The sequence below is a fragment of the Brassica napus genome, chromosome C6, assembly GCF_020379485.1.
Source record: "Brassica napus cultivar Da-Ae chromosome C6, Da-Ae, whole genome shotgun sequence".
Classification (NCBI taxonomy): domain Eukaryota; kingdom Viridiplantae; phylum Streptophyta; class Magnoliopsida; order Brassicales; family Brassicaceae; genus Brassica; species Brassica napus.
In genome coordinates, this window is record NC_063449.1 from 30,392,287 (window position 1) to 30,411,635 (window position 19,349).

Here is a 19,349-nt window from a genome sequence, read left to right on the forward strand (position 1 = left end):
ATAAGATAACAATTTCTTAGAACAGTATATGTAAATATATGGTCCCATTAAAATTATAAATTAATAATTTATATGTATACATATTTTATATAATTAAGAACATATTATTATATTGTTTATTTTATATTCACAATAGAATTATCTTTATATTTTTTTAACACTTAATATATTTTTGATGAGATTTAGTAATATTATATCTAAAACTATATTTAAGTTCTATGCAATATGTATTATATACACCATATAATATAATAAAATTAATATAAATATCAAAATTTAAAAAATAAAAATTAATGTCTATATACTAAAATCAAATATTTTTCTTATTTTAGAATAAATATATTTCAAAATAAAAAATTTAAATAATTTTTTTTTTGTAAATTAATATCTCTATAAATTAATAAAATTTTAAAATTTCAACATTATTAATTTATAAAGGTTTTACTGTACCTGTATTATAAGACCAAGTTGATCAGGCCAAACGTTTCTCCGAAGATCACCTTCATCTGATTATGTATGATATACATGAGAGAAAATACGCTAGATCAACAAGTATGGTGGTAAGTTCATCGGGATCCTCATCCGCTTTCTCCTTTTGGTTAGTTTTATGCAATTATTGGTCCATTAAATCTCAATCACTAATTGTGTTCAACAATTTATTTTTAGGCCCATTAAATATCTATTGTAACTTGAGTCTGACTATCTACGTTTAAGCCTATTAAATCTCTTTTGTCATTTTCGCACATATATCTGATTTTAGGCCAATTAAGTTTCTAAAACCCGTTTAATCTCGGTAAAACGGCTTATTCATTCCTGATTTACTAGTTGCTGAAAAAATAAATGCTCAAAATATATCAATATGTCAAAAATTTCTTATACCTAACAACAATTTGAATTACATATCCACACTTATACTAAACGGCTCTAACACATCTCTTAACTGACACGTGTCAATCCATAATAAATTGATTTTTTATTTTATTTATTTATTATATTTTAGTCCCTATAATTGTTTTCATAATAGCTCAGATAATTGAAATTATCAAAATTGACCCTATTTAAAATTTAAAATTTGAAACTAACTTTTAATATATGGTGATATATAAAATAGAAATAAAAATCTTACTAAATAAAATTTATAACAAGATAGATATTTTGTAATTAGTTGATATTAACCTATCAATTCACCATTACAATATTAGATATTAAATTATTTTTATCAATGGAAAACAACAGAAAAGATGATCAAATTTAAAAGTACTTTGTAAAGTTCTTAAACTTAATAATTCACTTTTTACATTTTTAATTTATTCTAGTTGTGAATATTATTATGTGCTTGCTTTATTTATATATAACATATCTTAATAAAAATTTTAAACAGTTTTATTAAGTTAATTATTAAAAGTAACAAGAAAAATATTTGATATAATTTTATTTAAGAATGAGGCCATTATATTAATTTATTAAGTGTTTTCATCATCCACATAGGACTAAAGTTATTTATAACTGATGTACTATTTTAATAAGGTATATTACATAATTTAATCACTAAATCATAAGAACAAAATTTTGCATTGATAAATCATAATTACTCACTACTAATCCAAAGGTAATAACTTTATATAAATATGTATTTTTTATGCTCTAAATAGTTAAAATAATCAATAATATCTTCTAATTTATAATTTAGTTATTATGGTATGTAATTTTAATTAAAATCTAGACAAAAAAATAAATTTTCCTTTTCAAATTTGAAACTATAAATAGGATAAGTTTAATTATTTAAGATATTTTTAACAGAATAATCAATACTAAAGGCACTAAATTATAGTATTTTAAAATTAAAAAGTATTTCAACTCAGCACATGACCAGTATAGGCATTTTATAGTTGTTTATGATGAATTTAGATATGCAATTCAAATTATTGTTTAGTGTATGAGTACGAATGTTTCGCCATATTGATATAGTTTGAGCATTTATCTCTCATCATTTGTTGTATGGGAATGAATAAACCTGTTCTATAACCATTTGAGTCCAACTTTTTGCTTTTAATTAGACCTATTCAATCCCTATCATCATTTAGGCTCATTCAATTTCTATAGGGTTCAACTGTCTACTTTGAGGCCCTTTCGATTCTTATACTTGACCAGCCTCTATTTTGCAATCCTACTCGGCCGCCGAAGTACTCTTTATTTTTCATCTTAATTTTCATTCTCAGTTTTGTTATTGTGAACTCTTCTTTCTTTGTTTACTAGGGTCGGTCCGTCCTACAGGCGGGAAGTTAATCAAAACTGTTTTATATAAATTTATATTAATTTATGAGACATTTAAAAAATCATTCTAGATTGACAATTATATTATAAAAACAATAATGAATAGAATTCTGAAATCATATTGTTATTTTTAATAAACATTTTTGGTTTAAAATTAAAATAAAAGTATCCTTCATTATTCTCTATTTTCAGATAATACAAAATTAGCAAAACAATTCAGAATAATGTGATAATATATATATATATATATATATATATCTTCTTATTTTTCTTAATTCACTTTGACATAATAAAATAAAATATTTATTTTAAAAAGATAATACTATATTTATTTTAAGAAGTTTCAATTTTTTTTAAAAAAATCTACACTAATTAATTTTCATGATAATATAAATTAGTCTACCTCCAAGGTAAATCAGTTAAATTATAATAAAATTTGGTAAGACAATTCAATGTCAGTTTTAGAATACTATATAAATAGTTTAATAGTATCATAAATAATAACTAATATTTTCTAATTTAAAAGGAAATGATTGTTTGGAATATATTTGTTTCAGATCTTAATTATATCTGGAATAAAATGTTAATTAATTTTTAGTGTTTTACTGGTTATGTGTTTTCAACTTATTATAGCTTTTGTTGAACTTTGTTTAGTAACAAAACTATTCGTTAGAAGTTTTTCTCATGCTATTTTAACTTTAATTTTTTTTTTGCTAAATGCTATTTTAACTTTAGTTACATCCCTCTTCAAATCAAATAATTTATTCAAAGAAGTTAGAGTGAAGCAAAACATAACTAAACAATAAAGAACTAAAATGTAATGTAACTATTAATAATTTGGAAATCAATATGAACCCAACTACATATAAATGTTCTTTCATATTCGTTTTTGTTTTCATCAACTAAAGCCAGAAGAAGTAACTATATTCTATAACTTTTAGTGTTGGCTGTATGGAACGAAAGTTTATAATTCGTATTTCATCAAATATCCTCTTTTCATGTTTTAACATAATTTGTTCTATTATATTTTTATTTAACATTTTTTGTAGTTTAAACGATTTTATTTTAATTATGTATTGAATGTTATTTTGTATTTTTTTAAAAAAATTTATCATTCTTTTCGATTGAACTCATTTTTTGTAAAATACACAAAGCTGATGACAATTGGTTTATTATTGAAATTTTAGGATGGTGTTAATATAAACTTTCAGGTCAAGCTAATATGAAATGTACAACTTTATTTGTCAATCAGATATGTATTACAAAAAAATGTGCATTGAATTTTTTTGTCAAAGTGGCCTTTAAGATAAGAAGGCATTTCAATTTTTGGTTGGATTTGGTTTATTTGGTTTTATTTTATTTTTTTAATTCTAAAGATATAAGATATGTTCGGTTATTTATAATTTGATTCAGTTCTCGTTCAGTTATTATGGTTTTTGGTTTTGTTTGGACAACAAAGTGGGGAACCAGCTAATATCAAAAACAAAACCGGGTCCCTTTCGGTTACATGCGTTTCATATTATTTTGGTTAATTTGAGTAAATTTTATAAATAAATTGGTTTTTGCCAGGAAAAAAAAAACAGGTGATTTGAGTTTTTTTGGATTTACCAAGTAGTTGATATAATTTTAAATAATTTAGGGAAAATGTATTCATATAATTCATTTTAGATAATTTAGTTGATATCTCACTCATTTTGACCTTAAAAGTCCTACCGGTGGGATGATATATTTTCATTGTGTTTGTGTTATAGACTGCAAAGGATGACATGCGGGACAACTACAGACAACTGTATTGTGGTTTTAATAGTAACAAAAATATAAGATACATAGGTATATGTAGAGATTTTTATTACTATTCACGGTGGTACGGTGCGGTGCGGTCGATCACCATTCGAAATCATAAAATCGGATGGTCGTCATAGATAATCAATCAGCGGTTTATATTTTACTAAAAATTTGTGGCTTTATAGTGTGTCTTTTTTTTTACCTTAAGATATAATTCATATGTTTATAATCTGACTAAAATAAAGTTTCTTGATTTTAAAATTTTAGCCAGTCGACTAATACGTTAGTGAATTGTGTGTTTGTGTTCTAAGTTTTGACTTGTAAGTCAACTTAATATGAGATGGTCAATATAATGTTCATTTTTAATATTGTTGGAGTGATTATGAATTGGCATTACGAATAATGATTAATGGATCTTGTTTTGTTATTCTTTTTAGCAAGGATCTTGTTTTGTTATTCATTTGACTTATTTGCGCTATAAAGTGATGGATTCTGCATACTATACGTTTGACTGAATCTTAAGAGTAAGGGTTGATGTTTTATTTTTTTCACGTGTATTGTTAGATTTTGGGATGGGTTTTGGATGCTTGCGCTGTTATCTACTCTCTGGACTTGTCCTCTTCTACTTTATAATCAATCAAATGAATGTTGACCGGAAAAAAAAAGAAAAGAAAAAATATATATGTGTTTAATTGCATATACACGTGGAGTGTTCCTTTAGTTAGGTGAGACTGAATTCAAGAAGAAACAAAAGAGAAAGGACTAAACTGCAAATAGGTGTAACTTAAGTTGTTTATCAGATCTAGGGTCTTCTACATTTATATTGGCCGATCTCAAATTCTTTACGGGATGAGTCTCGTCGCCTGATGAAGGAAAAATCACGGCTTGAGCTCCTCTGCAATTGGAGGTGAGAGCGATGATTTTGGGAGCTGAGATGGTTGTTGGTCGTGATCTTAGAAGATCGCAGCGGTGAAAAAGATGAACGTCCTCACGCCACTAAGAAAGCTTAAACACGACAAAGGAGGGAGGTAATCACGGTTGGACCACCGGAGATCAATCGGAGCGGCAACAAAGATGACATGAGAAGTCGCAAGAGAAGTCGCGGGGTGCCATGGCGAGGAGTCGAGGTGGCCGAGACGAATAAGGTAAGAAGCACTTTTGACTTTAGCCATTTCTCAGAGATTAACTTTACTTTGCAAGTTAATCAGGTTGAGAAGCTGATTTTGAGAGGAGGATGTCTAACTTTTTTATAGTCGCAGGTATACAGTTTCGTATTAAATGATAAATTGTGGTGGATGGAGTTATGAAGGGCTTTAAGGCGATGTATCTGTCAATGAGGAAGAAGATTGAACGACGTGAGAAAAATCTCTACCAACATATTCATCTCCCCGACTCCATCGACCCAATCCCTAGAATCAGAGTTGTTGTGTAGAGACGTTACACGCTCACTATCGGGATGGGTTTTAGCCTAAAGCCCACATAAAAGATGTAACCCATATATCTATTCAATTTTTTAAATGAAACGCAACGTATAAGCAAAAGTGGACAGGTGTCACGTTCAGGTTGAACGATTTAGTGACATGCCGAGGTGGTGCGTCCTGTAGTGAAGAAACAGTACTTTATATAGGTAGATAGATTGATAGATAGATGTATACTATATTCTTCTGCGTCCTCATAATGAGTACACTTGCTTTGCTGCTTCACTGCAAGGACTAGCCAAATATTAAAGAGCCTATGACCCCGAAAAAAATACACTTGTTTTATTTTTTATTGCTCACTTGAATGATTTTAGCAAGTATTCATGTTCAGATGCATTAGATAGAGACACTGTAGGGAACACCCATTCCGGTAACACCGGGTTCAGAGATGGGCTTCAAAAGCTCGTACTTGACAACACCAGCTCCAGCTCTGTTCTTTAGAGAAACATTCACGTTCCTCTCATCTATCACTCCTTCTAGATATTGGAGCCTGCCTTTGAATCGTTCATATGCAGCAAAGATGACAGGTTCATCGACCCAAGATGCTTCTGGCTCTTCTCCCAAATACTCTTCGTCTGGTGAATGAGTCGATAGTAGATCCAGAGTCACCATCACCTGCGTCGCCTGCTTCTGCGACGGGAATGTCTTCAGCAACACCTTCTCTGGCTCCTCGTAGAATTCTTTTAGCTCTTCCTCTGTAGGCTCTTCCACTGGCATTCTTCTCCTTGTGGTGGTTGGTCGGTTGGGGAAGTACCCTCCGTACCCGTACTGTCCAAAGTTTACAGCTGCATGGTGACCTGAAGCCACCCACGCAATCGTAGTCGCCACGCCAATCAAGTCATCTTGTGTTTTGAGCTCAGGCCACCATGGTTCGTCTTTTTTGTCTCCATGCCCTATGTTCTTCACTTCACTCCACCATGCTTGGAGTTCCTCATCCGACGTGATCAGTCCTGCATCTGGATAATAGTGATTCACATAGTCTGTGATCCATTCTTTTAGTGCATCCCACAGCATTAGACCGTCATTCGCGAATGGGTAGTCTGGTATCGTCAGTCGCACCCCATGTTCCGCCTTCTCATCTTCCACAGCCAGCCCCCTGACAAGGCAAACATTTTCAAAAAAAATTTCTATATTTTTAGATTAATTAGTAATTTAATTAATATTTTTAATATTAAAAAATAATTAATTAATATAGTTACAGACAAAAAAAAGTTTTTTGTGAGTAAAAACAAAATAAAAAGGTTAACAGTTAGTTACCTGTTGATGAGGTCTGCAGGTAAACCTTCCTTGTCGAACCTCCATAGTTTACCATAGACATCTGAACTTAGCTCTAATGAATACTTGCCGGGCCAGAAACAAGTCTCAATGATTCCACCTGCGTTGACGAGACTTTGGCGTGCACGAGCGTTGATCTCCATGGTGTAGCGGAAGTGGGGATGCAAAAGCCTAAAGATAGGATGCATGGCACTTAATTGTCTGTTTGCCGCTATTATGTATGGCTCCATACAGCAATGGGTCCTCAGCCTGCATCTCTTTACTAGTCAGCCATAGAGAAACACATACGTCTAGTGCTATATGACCGGATTTGAAATTTTAGTGCTTGAAACATTTTTAAAAACTTTAGTAAATCTTTTTCCCATATTTTAGGGACTGAGAGCATCTCCAATGTATACTTCTATATTTTCCTCTAAAACAAAGATATCTATTATAATGGTGGAATTGCTCCAATACATCTATATTTTTGTCTAAATAGAGAAACTTTATTGCATAGTCATACTTTTTTTTTTTTTTTTTTTTTTTGAAACACTTTATTGCATAGTCATACATTGGAGCAAATATAGAAATAAAAATAGAGATGGATTGGAGATGTCTTATACCCATGTAAAAATCTCCAAAAAAGTTAGAGACCAAAGTCAATGTTTCATTGGGCTATGCCTAAATTTGTCTCTGGTTATATGTATATGCAGTTAAAATCAACAAAGAAAAACATATATGTCTAGAGGGTCTATTATAATGTTTGTCAATACCAGTGGGAAATAAGCTGATGATAACCGGCATCATGAGCAACAACGTGAGTCTTAGCAAGTTTCCATAGCCAGCAGGAGGTAGCATCATAACCTGGCGTGAAAACCTGCTTCCATTGGGGCCTGTTGACATCTGGGGGACGAGTCAACTCAATGGCAACAGGTCTTAATGTGCTATCATCGCTGAGGAAGAATAGTGTTCGAGAAGCATATAACATGGTGTCATCCAACTCCCTCACTTTGTTCACATACGGTAGTAGCAAGTCGTGATAATCCAACATGAACAGTCTCTTGTTCTTTAGAGCCTGCGTACATTCATTCATTCAATTAAGGGAATTAATCTTCTTCTTTTTAAAACCTCTAGAAGATATTAAAACTTACCTCATCAACTGACATGACTCCTCTAATTTCCTTTTCCACAATTTCCCAAGTAATGAGTGAGTTGGGATCACCATAAACCGCAGGGTCTAGTTTGCTTTGCAACGGCCACTCCTACAATAAAAGTGAACTCGGATTTGAGCAATAGAACCAGAAAATGTTCCATTTATACAGATGCATGAATCTTGCTTTATTGGAACTAGCATAACACTTTAAAATTATTAGTTAAAGACGTATATAGCTTACTGTAACTAGCTGAATGCAATAGGGGTTAAGGCCTGCAAGTGTCTGGCGAGCAAACTCGTCGTCTCGGATCCATGAAAATCTATCCTCTGAATCAAATATGATAATTAGATAGGAAAGTCAGATAAATTGTAGGATGTATAGAATTTAGTTAATTAGGACTAAAGATGAGAGAGGGAGGTTTGTACTGTTAAGAAGAATAGGGGGATCAAACTGGAGAAGATCATCTTGAGCTTCAGAAATAACTTTAATAAGTTTGGGGAGCATAGGTAAAAGGCCAGCATCCTTGGGAAGGTTGATGCCAACGTCAAAGAGATCTTCTATTGACTTGAAGTGTGGGAAGGGCGATTTGGGATCCAGCAGAATAGACTCGACCTGTGTGAACACGGATGGAAGAGCTGCCAAGATGGCCTTGCCCGTGAATGCCGTTCCCTTGGTTGTGGAGAACTCCTCGTCTCTGGGGACATAGAAGTCCCCTTCGCGTTTCTCCGTGGAGGGGTCTTTGTCGGAGCGTTTGCGACCAGTCTTGCACCGTCTTGGGTACGGATGAGAGAGGCCTCCAATAACAGGACGGGCTAGTTCGTCATCTTTGTCGGGGTCACCCACATCGTTGTACACGTCATAGTCATAAACGCGTTCGTGTTTGGCGAATTCACCAACTTTCTTGCGGTTTTTGCCTTGCAAGGTCTCCAGCTCCTCCTTCCGCAGCTTTTTAAGAGTCTCCGGGGTTGCGGAAGGTATGTAGGACTTGCTGGAGAAGAATATCCTCTTGGCTGGGTCAACGGACTTGGGGGCCACCCATGAGTGGCATGAAAACGTAACGGACCCGCTGGGTAACTCAAGCTCCATCTCCTTGATGAATATGTCTCGATGGTGCTGGTTTTGTATCCTTATGGCTCCCACGGTTCCAAAGTCTTCAGGCATGTCAAACACGCACTCATACTTCTCATCAGCGGATTCGCCATCGAACCATACACGTTGTGCATAGTCTTCTACCGGATCCTTCTCCATCAGCGTCCCTGACATGTGTGTACTTGGGGGTTATAATCGGTATTACTATAAATTGAGCCATGGTTGCATTAACCTACTCTTTGAAGAAAAATGTTTGTATGAAAAATTAGCTACTCACGGGTGTCATTCTCGGCGGCAATAAGCTCAACGAGCAGTGATCTTCCGGCAATATCTGCAATGTCATCGAGACCTCTTGACCAACGTAGGCCCTCCAGCACCGTCCCTTCTTCGGCCTGTATATATCCCTTTACTTTGATTTTTTTTACTTTTTCTTTCACTATGTTACCTTTCGGTTCACTATTTGACTGTGATGCCGTGACCTTACATCGTCCACCGAGGTTTCGGGGACGACACAGCTTGTCTCGACGTCCTGTCCAAATGGGGTTGATGAGTGGTGATGGTTTATGGAACGGAGAGCTGAGGCTCTTTGCTATGCTCAAGGTCTGGAGACCCGACGACGACTCTTTACAAAACATATTTTGCTTTTCGCTTCTACTTCGCTTACCATCTTCTCCAATCCCCGCTTCATCTCTTTATACAAGTCTAGATATTATCCTAATTTTGTCATTTCTAAAAATCAAAAATATCAAACCATCAAACTTGTCTACATTTTTGTTTTCTACTTTATCCACCGAATTGTTTGTCTCTTGTAGGTTTTTTAAAGAGTTACTCCACTAATTAGATTCGAAAATCGTTTCTAAGAATGTTTTGCAATATTAAACTCTACTTTCTGTAAAATAAAGAACTCTATAATAAAATTGCAATTATTCTCTATTTCATTTTTGGAGTAAAAATGAAGTATGAATTTGAAGTAAAAATAGAGTAATGAACAAAAAGATAAAAATATTATTTTATTTTTGATGTAAATCTATTTTTGATCTATTATAGAGTGGAATATAAAATATAATTAGAGTATTTTTTACTTTAAATTTCATTTTTGAATAAAATATAAATTGGGGTTGAAGATGTTCTAATCAACAAGTTATACAATTAAAATCCATCTATATTCACTACTTTTACCAAATTATATAATAATAATAATAATAATAATAATAATAATAATAATGTATAGATGGATTGGATAGACACCAATGTACAAGATTTTCACAGAGGATACATATATTTGAATAGATACCATGTCAGATGATTTTTCTTTTTGGAATGCACGAGGTGTTTGCAGTCAATCGTCCTACTTCGTCTTCATTGATTGATGCAGAGTCTCCAGTTTGATTAACATAATTTTAATAGAATCTATGTAACATTTTCTATATTTTAGACGAGTCTTATATACACATTTCCTCATTTTTATGTAACATTTTTATAAGAAATAGGCTAACTGTTTCCTTTGGACAGATAGCAAAGTTAATGCAATTTAATTAAGATTACCCCACCCCCAAATATAGGTGGAACTTTAAAAGTTGGAGCAAATAGTGCGGTGCTTCAAACACATGCTAAACCAGATGGAAATATCGGAATCTGGTGGAGAGGACGATGATTTGAGGAAACTGAGCTTGATTCGCAGGAGTTTGCTTGTGGAAGGGACGGTTACACTCTGACTGAGATGCTCCATAAGGAAGAAGATTCATGTAACCCTCTTCCGTTTTCTTTCCATTTCCGGTCGGCCTTTTTAATGTAATCTCTAAAGTTTCTTACATTTGTATAAAAACATATATATTCTATTAAAAGAGAAGTCATGATTTTTTTCATGTGTGATATTTTAAATAGACTTTCCCCTAGAAAATTATTTATATTATTTTATGCATTTGCATCATAAAATCCTAACAAGATTCCAATTCCCTTATTTATTCTCATCCATGAATTTAGGAAGTGTTTATTCATAATATTTTATTTTCCTATCATTAATGGTATTATCTATATTAATGATACCCAACAGTATAAATAGCCATCGAAGATTTATATACCTTTATATTTATATCCACCCAATAAAACATGCATTGTCACACTCTATATAAAACGTACGTGATGAACATTGCCATATAATTTGATCTTTGAAACTTGATCTAGAGTCATATATTGACAGTGTCTTCGATATGATAAACATTGTCATATAATTATTTTTTTTATAACTGACCATTGTCATATAATTTGATCTTTGAAACCTGATCTAGAGTCATATAATTCATGTGTCTTCTGCATTTCCCTGAGTTTACACATCCAAGTAAATTTTACACTATGTACTGATGTAGATGTAAGAGAGTAACAACCTTGATTAATATTGACACCATGTACATGTTTCTACCAAAAATTGATCGGTTCATATTTTCATGATGTGTTAAACTTCATAAACCATTGATGTGCAGCAATTTCTTCAATATATTCATACATATTGCTCAATTCATATATTCCCGAAAATTAACAACACTGTTTTAAATGATGTGTGCCTTGAATTGCAATACTACTATCTTTGACATGAGATATATTATCACATTTTAAACCAAACACAGTAAGCATTTGGAGAAGATGAAGATGGTGAATAATAAATATGATTTTTTTATTAAAAAAAACATCTTATCTATTGAAATAGAACTCATGATTTCTTTCATGTGTGATATTTCAAAATGGATCTCTTTAAAAATGTGGTCTACATTGTTTTTGGTATTTACATAATAAAATTCTAACAATATATTTAGTTCTATTATCTATTCCCTTCTATTTATAACTAACTTTTGTTTGAATAAAACACCTAAACTCTCGTGCATTGATAGAAATAAGATTATATACATGATATTAATATACTATCAACAATTGTCTTATTTCATATAAGATCTGTACAGTATTATAATATTTCCTAGATTTGGAGAAATGATTCTTAGATTAGACATCAAAAAGGAAGATGAGAGAAGATTAATAATAGGAAAAATCATATTAATTTGATTGAATGACCAATATGTAAAATATAACATTATTGTATTTGGGAAAGTTATATAAACATTTAAAAACATAGTGAATATTAAGAATATATGACACTAATAAAAAAAATATCCGTGCGGTTGCACGGGTGAAGATCTAGTTTACCTTAAAATCAAAATAAAATAACTGATGTATTGCTAGTGTATCATAAAATATGTGAGGTGCTTTTCTTCATGAATTTAATATAATAGTTATTAATTTTTTCTACATATATCATTTATTATTTATTCTATAATATAAATGATTTCAGACCAATTTTAACAAAATAATATTTTAAATGTACCGCATGTAATCAAGGATGCAATCCATTGTGACTTATATTATTTCATCAGTATAATTCAGTTTGGAGAAAAAAAACGTTTTAAATGTTTCTTTCATGTTATTTTATGTATATATCCCCTTTACTTTTTTTGTCATCATATTTATTCCCTTTACATTCTTCTTATTTTTTATATAATTTTTCTTTACTTTTACTGAATTATTATTTTTCTTATTCTGACTGTCTTCTCTTTATATACTTGTTTCCACATTTTTGTTCTTTCTGAATTATAACTAATCAATATATATGTAACCACAGCAATTAATGGATCAAGATGTTCACTAAAATACTCAATTACTCATCTATCAAAAGACATCTTTTGATAGAAAAGTCGATAAAAATCCCCTATATATTATTTGTGAAACATTACAACTTTTTTTTGTACCCACGTGTCATCACTAGGATGATTCTTAGAATTGTTAGAAAAATATGTTGGTCCATCTAATTATATAATAAGCTTTTTATTAAACTAACCATAAATTCATTATTAATGTCATTTATTATTTCCTTAAATAAAGATTACGGAATTTCCTAATGTGGCTAAAGTATATATGACAATTAATGATTTTGAATAATAAAGATCTGATAAAAAAATTGGGTATCTTCTATCAAATTTGTTTAATTTTAAACTATTAAAATAATTTAAGAAAATCACAATAACCATATTATAAAAATTTAGATTTTTCTGTATATGTTATATTTTAAATTTTTAAAAATGACTATAAATTAATAAAACTGTTAAAAGTCTCACATTCAAATTTTGTGATCCATGGTTTAAAATTTTTGTTATGAAAAAATACAAATGATTACATTCATATAAATAAAAGTCTAATTTAATTAATCATTAAGATTTAAAATATATATGTATATATATCATTCTAAATTAAACTATAAACCATATTGAATAAATAAATATTTTAATTTCAAAATTTACTTTGAATAATTTTTTTTGATAAAAATTTTGAACTAACATTGATATTTTTTTTTTAAATTATAAATTACTAAAATTATTAATCCCACAATGAAAATTTTGTTATCAGTAATTTAAAGTTTTTGCTATTAAAGATACACATGATAAAAAAAACATATGAGTAGAAAGCATCATTTAATAGACATTAATATTAAAAATATATTATGTATGTTAATATCATTTAAATTTAATTACATATGCTATCAATTTTAAAAAAAAATTGTTTGGATTAATTAAATTGATTTATACGTTCGCACCAATTTAATTATATATGTAATATTTACTGATTTTTAATTATTCAATATATATTTATTATTTCATAATATGTAAGAACATATAATACATAAAATAATTTTTATATATAATGTTTATTCCGCGCAAGGCACGGGTCTTAATCTAGTTAATACATTAAAAGGTAGAATATGATGAAACGTAATATCAGTGTGAAACTTAATCACCAAATATGTCTATAAGATAATTTCAATCTGCATGATATCGCAGCGACCAACAATTATACTGGTCGAAAAATGACCACCAACATGAATAACAACAATACGTCACATCATTAATTATATTACCACAAATGAGAATTGTTTGAAAACAAGGATTGCGATATCATGCAGATTGAAATTATCTTATAGTCATATTTGGAAACATGAATAACAGTATAAATGAGAATTGTTTGAAAACATGGATTGCGTATAAAAAAGTATAATGTCATTTTTGTAATTTTATTAATATAATTACATTCATTGTCTTTCTATATATCACTCAATTTAACAATTTCATTAATTATATTACATTAACAATACGTCATATCATTAATTTTATTACCATAATAATAATAGTGCAAATTTTTATTTATTAGTTAATCAACATTAACTTTGTGCCATTTATAAAATCAAAAATGTAAAATAATTGAGTTTTGCCTATGGTTAAATGTTCGGTTTAGTTTGTTTTACTATAACTTTTTTTTTAGTTTCAATCGGTGGAAAACTATGTAGCTAAAAACATAATTCAAAGACATGTTTTATGAATAAAATAATAAATTAAATCAAAATAATAAAAATGTATTACATTTATTATCATTTAATTTTTCACTATATATTCTATTTCACTTAATTTAGCCAAACACATAGAAATAGTCTTTTTTATTAGTTTATAAAATCAGTTATGAACATTGTCTATCCATTCAGGTACAGATTGTTCTTTTCAGGTATCGGTTTTTTTAAATTAGGCTCGGCTTGAGTATTATAAATTTATGTGTGGGGTTTGAGTTGAGTCCTTCTGGGTCTAGATGAGTTCCGTTATGATGTATAGGAACCCAAAAATATCTAAATAACAAATGTATTTGAAACGGGTTCGGATATTTGTACCAAAAATAACCATATTACCTAATTCGGTCCAGATTTTTTGAATACAATTAACTATATTACGACCCATCTAAAATATATAACACTAATTATGAAAAAAATATCAATGTATATATAAAAATGCAAGAATCAATACCCGCGCGGGTGCACGGATCAATCTCTGGTTGTTATTGAAGTATTTCTAGGAAAATACTCTTTTAGGAATCTTGGTAATGCTGATGCGTTAACGCATATATAGACATCGTTACATAGTTATAACCACCATATATTGCTACCATATATGAAGAAGAAGTATATATAGAGTCACCATACGTGTTCATAGATAATGGTAATTTCAGGACAAATTGAGAGTCCAAGATATATGAATAGTTGCGCAATATGAAGTTAGTTTTTTTTTGTGGTTTTTTATATATCGTGAAGTTAGTTACACGTAAACACCGCGAATTTGGACATGATTGTTAGAAATATTCGTACCAGCTTATTGTGTGGTTGATCTGGAATCATGATCATTTTTCAGATAACCTAACTAGCATTATTCTATCTACTCGTTACAATAGAACGCAAAGATTGATACGTTACTTTTTTGTTGTTTTCTAGAGAAGTGAAAAGGAGAGCGCGCACACGTTTTTCTTGTTGTTGGTTCCAAATTCTAACTAACAAATTACCCCCACATCATCCAAAGGGACATTGACGAATTCATGAGCACCATACGCTTTGGTTTCTCATTCTCGTCTAAGTCGTCTTCTTGTCTCATGCAACACTACTTTCCAATATTTAGGCCAATAGTTTCTGTAGATAGAAGAAACAAATCACTTATACGGGACCACCTGCAATTCTAGTGTACATTCATTTATTGGTGAAATGAAAGCTTGTTGTGATGGAAGATGATAGCTTGTTGTGCGCAAGAAACTTAGTATTTACTTGTGAAATAGAGGCTTTGGCAGCTCGACGTTTATAATTACTGAGAAGTCAAAATATACTCCATGCAACTGAATTGCTAATTGTATGTATATATATATATATATATGTATACTAGCAAGACGAGGTTATTTGCAATATGTATTGCTGCAGAACTCCTTAGACATGCAATGATGCAAAATAAAACCTTGACCTACAGTGAGTACATTTTATTTATGAATAAAAAGTGGATGAACTTTTTACTGTATGTACCATGTGTTTTGCAATTTTGATTCGGTGGTCGCCTTATCTTTTGCCTTTGGTCCCTTCCTCCCCCTCCTTTAGTTTTATTATTGCGTGTCTCCTTAATGCGATGATATATATTATCTTTGAATACGAATCCATTAAAATGTTTTCCTTGACTCAGTGTTATCAAGTTCAAGCATCCGATCCACAAGTTCCGATTTTGGATCCATGTAAATATGAAATGATCCAAATTTGAAACTCCTCATCTCATACAAAGATTTAGGCCTAGACATTCAGGTATCCTTTTGGGTATTTTGGGTTCCGGTATTTCAGTAGAGGAGTTTAGAACCCATTCAGATATTCTTACATATCTCGACTATTTTTAGTTCGGGTTCGGGTATAACCAAAAACCCGAACTTTGTGATGAACTTTAAAAAGAACAAGATCAGGCTCGATCTTCTCTGTTGATCTGAGTTTCAGTTGAAGTAATTGATTGTCATTCTTTAGCTACTTTCTGCAAATTTATATATTTGGAAGGAGGAATTTGAATTGTTTCTCGTATTGCTCCAACTCCAACGAATCACGTAATCATTCTGATTATCACGTTACGAGTAAGTCATCTTCCTTCTTCTTTAAAAATTACTCTAATTTATGGGGTCTCTGTGAAGTAGTACAGTTTTTATATTTGTATAAAGATGTCCATGTGACCACATCTCCTTAGTAGTATACTTTTTTTCGGGTTAATTTGGGTATCCATTGGGTATCGGGTATTTACCCGATCGGATTCAGGTATCCAATCTCTTCTAACTTAATACTTGTTCGGATATTTTTATATATCAGATCGGATTCGATTTCTGGTATTTCAGATGGGGTTCGAGTTATGGTATTTCAGATCGGGTTCGGATTTGGTTTTCGTATCTGGTTATTATGCACACCCCTTAAAAAAGGATTTTTTTATAAATGCACAATTAAGAATGAGAATCACAAAGGCGCAAAATAGTGTAGGTAACAAAGAGTCAGCGATATAATGTATGAGCTCATAACTGAGAAAGAATTTTAGAATATTTTCAGTGTTATTGTGAAGCAGGTTAAGCTGTCATGTGATCTTGGGGATCCATTTTCCCATTGTATGAAGGGATTTTCAACTTGATATTCGGAATGAGAACATTGGTTATGTGGTACAGACCGGAATCTTGAACTTAACTGTACCTGAAGCACATGACCCGACCGACCCACTTATAAACCAAACTAGGTTATAACCCGCGTTAAAACGCGTTTATGTATTTTTCTTACAAAACACAATAAAAACTATTACTGTTATGAATATTATGGTGATGCCATTATGGCAAGTCTTAAATATACTTGTTCTCCAAGTTTTACTTGTTCTCCAAGTGGCTTTGTCCACAAGCTATTGTAATCCTATATAAAGGACTCATTACTCATGGAATAAGACACACCAATTTCCTCTCTTCTCTTTTTTACTTACAACACATTATCAGCACGAAGCTTTACCGATCTTGAGTTAATAGGTATAGATTTTTATCCTATTATAGTTTTAGTCTATATCCAATCTTTCTTCAAATCTTCAAATCAATTGATGGTTTGTAAGAATGGATTCATACACTGAGCTTAGGAGCTTTAGTCCACAATATTGATCTACCCTTTTTTCAAAGAAAGAAAATCATTTGATCAAGGATCTTGTCGATGATTATAAGCTAATGCTCAATTTGTTATATTTGATATTCGCTTGTTTATATATCATTTGTTTCACATGTCATCATGTCATCCCGTTACAGCTGCAAAACGTTTTAGTATGGTTCATTCGTTAACATGTCAGTATTGATTATTAACTTACATTTTTAATATACGGTTGTGCATATTGTTCTTTCACACGGCTGCATATTCAGTTCATTATTGAACATGTGAACTATTAAAAGCATACGAATCATATTAGCTAGTCAACATGTGTTATGAAAGCTCTTAAACAGTTGTTTTCTTATTATATATTTATTTCCACTACAATTTGCATGTAATATTGAATGCATATAATATAGTAATATATTGAATGCATATAATATAGTAATAAATTTGCATGTAATATATTGAATGCATATAATATAGTAATAAAGTGTTACAGTTGAATGCATGTAATATATTATTTACATATATGAGTGCATACAAAATTTTAAAAGTCTTACGGTTGAGTGCATGCAATGTATTAGTAAATTTTCTTTTTAGAAAACGAAGTCGGTTTACTCGAGGTATATAAATTCCTAATTATGTTTATTAGTATATTTGAGTTTGTATTCATCAAAGAATAAGATGTCTACATATATTATATTAATTTGTCGCGTAAGTTTGAATCAAAATTTATTTAACAGATCGTTGGTTTATGATCTAGTTTTGGTTTCAGTTTCTTGTTCAAATTTTATGTTAATATAATAATATGTGAAACCGTTTGTGAAAGTGACATAGCTGTTATTTTCTTTTATTGATTTACAATCATCATGCACGTCTATATTACTTGGAACATCACATGATATGCGCGGTAATAGTTTTGGTTTGCATAGGTTTAGAAAACCGTTGGTTTTAGTTCTCTTTCTGCTTAATGCTCTAATTTAAATAGATTATTCGGATGAATTATTACTATTTAATAATGATATGGTCTATGTTATATATTGAATTATATATTGATGTTTCCTAACCCATTAGCCATATTTATATGAGCAAATTTTAAGTATTGCAGAATTATTTTTTTTCTCCCTAAAAGAGAAGATACGATGACAAATGTCAAGAAACCTGAAGAGTTGAACTCTCATCGTCTACGCACTTCTCTTTATAAGATAAGTTTTTGTTTTGTTATTTTCCATGCTTTATATACAAGGTTGAGTAAAGTATGATTAGATAAGTAATTTGCATAAAAGTTGGTACGAAGATCATATTTCATTACCATTTTATATACATGAGTTTTAAGTTTAAGGCTTTGACTTTAAAATATGCATAAGTTTTGAAAAAAAAAAAAATCCAAAGAAAGTTATATCACAATGTGATACCTATAGCTCACTATATTTTTGCATCTAAAGATTACAAGACCTAAAGTCTGTAAATAAAGTTTCCACTATGTTGGATGTTAAATTTTAAAGCAAAATTTCTAGAAGAATTTTTTAATAATGCATATATTGAAAAAATATTATTTTTCACACAAGTAATGTTGTCCAGCAGACACATAATTGAGAAAAAAAGATTAAAGAAGCTTATACTTATATTTTGTCAAGACCCAAAAAGTTTCTTTTTAGAACTCATACTCTCACTTGAAGTTGAGAAAATAAAGATGGTAATAAAGAAAGACAAAAGAGTTTCTATTTAGAACTCATACTCTCAGTTGAAGTTGAGAAAATAAAGATGGTAATAAAGAAGAGA

The 19,349-nt window shown here is 30.6% G+C and overlaps 1 protein-coding gene and 2 long non-coding RNA genes across 3 annotated transcripts; 2 read left to right on the plus strand and 1 right to left on the minus strand.

The window, feature by feature from the left end:
* The first annotated feature begins 1,950 nt into the window (after window positions 1-1,950).
* Window positions 1,951-5,600, plus strand: LOC106383073. The gene is made up of 2 exons (XR_001276977.3): window positions 1,951-5,204; window positions 5,319-5,600. It is a non-coding gene; the product is annotated as an uncharacterized LOC106383073 (long non-coding RNA).
* Window positions 5,601-5,794: 194 nt separating this feature from the next.
* On the minus strand, window positions 5,795-9,869 carry LOC106383072 (lipoxygenase 2, chloroplastic-like). Its single transcript, XM_013823187.3, has 7 exons — window positions 9,312-9,869; window positions 8,371-9,201; window positions 8,186-8,271; window positions 7,943-8,053; window positions 7,565-7,866; window positions 6,795-7,061; window positions 5,795-6,633 (listed from the first exon to the last, which is right to left on the minus strand). Exons 1-7 carry the CDS (start codon window positions 9,667-9,669, stop codon window positions 5,874-5,876), a joined length of 2,715 nt encoding a protein of 904 aa, XP_013678641.1. The 5' UTR covers window positions 9,670-9,869; the 3' UTR covers window positions 5,795-5,873.
* A 3,989-nt stretch (window positions 9,870-13,858) lies between these two features.
* On the plus strand, window positions 13,859-17,400 carry LOC111210903. Its single transcript, XR_002662168.2, has 2 exons — window positions 13,859-16,540; window positions 17,017-17,400. It is a non-coding gene; the product is annotated as an uncharacterized LOC111210903 (long non-coding RNA).
* Window positions 17,401-19,349: the final 1,949 nt, after the last annotated feature.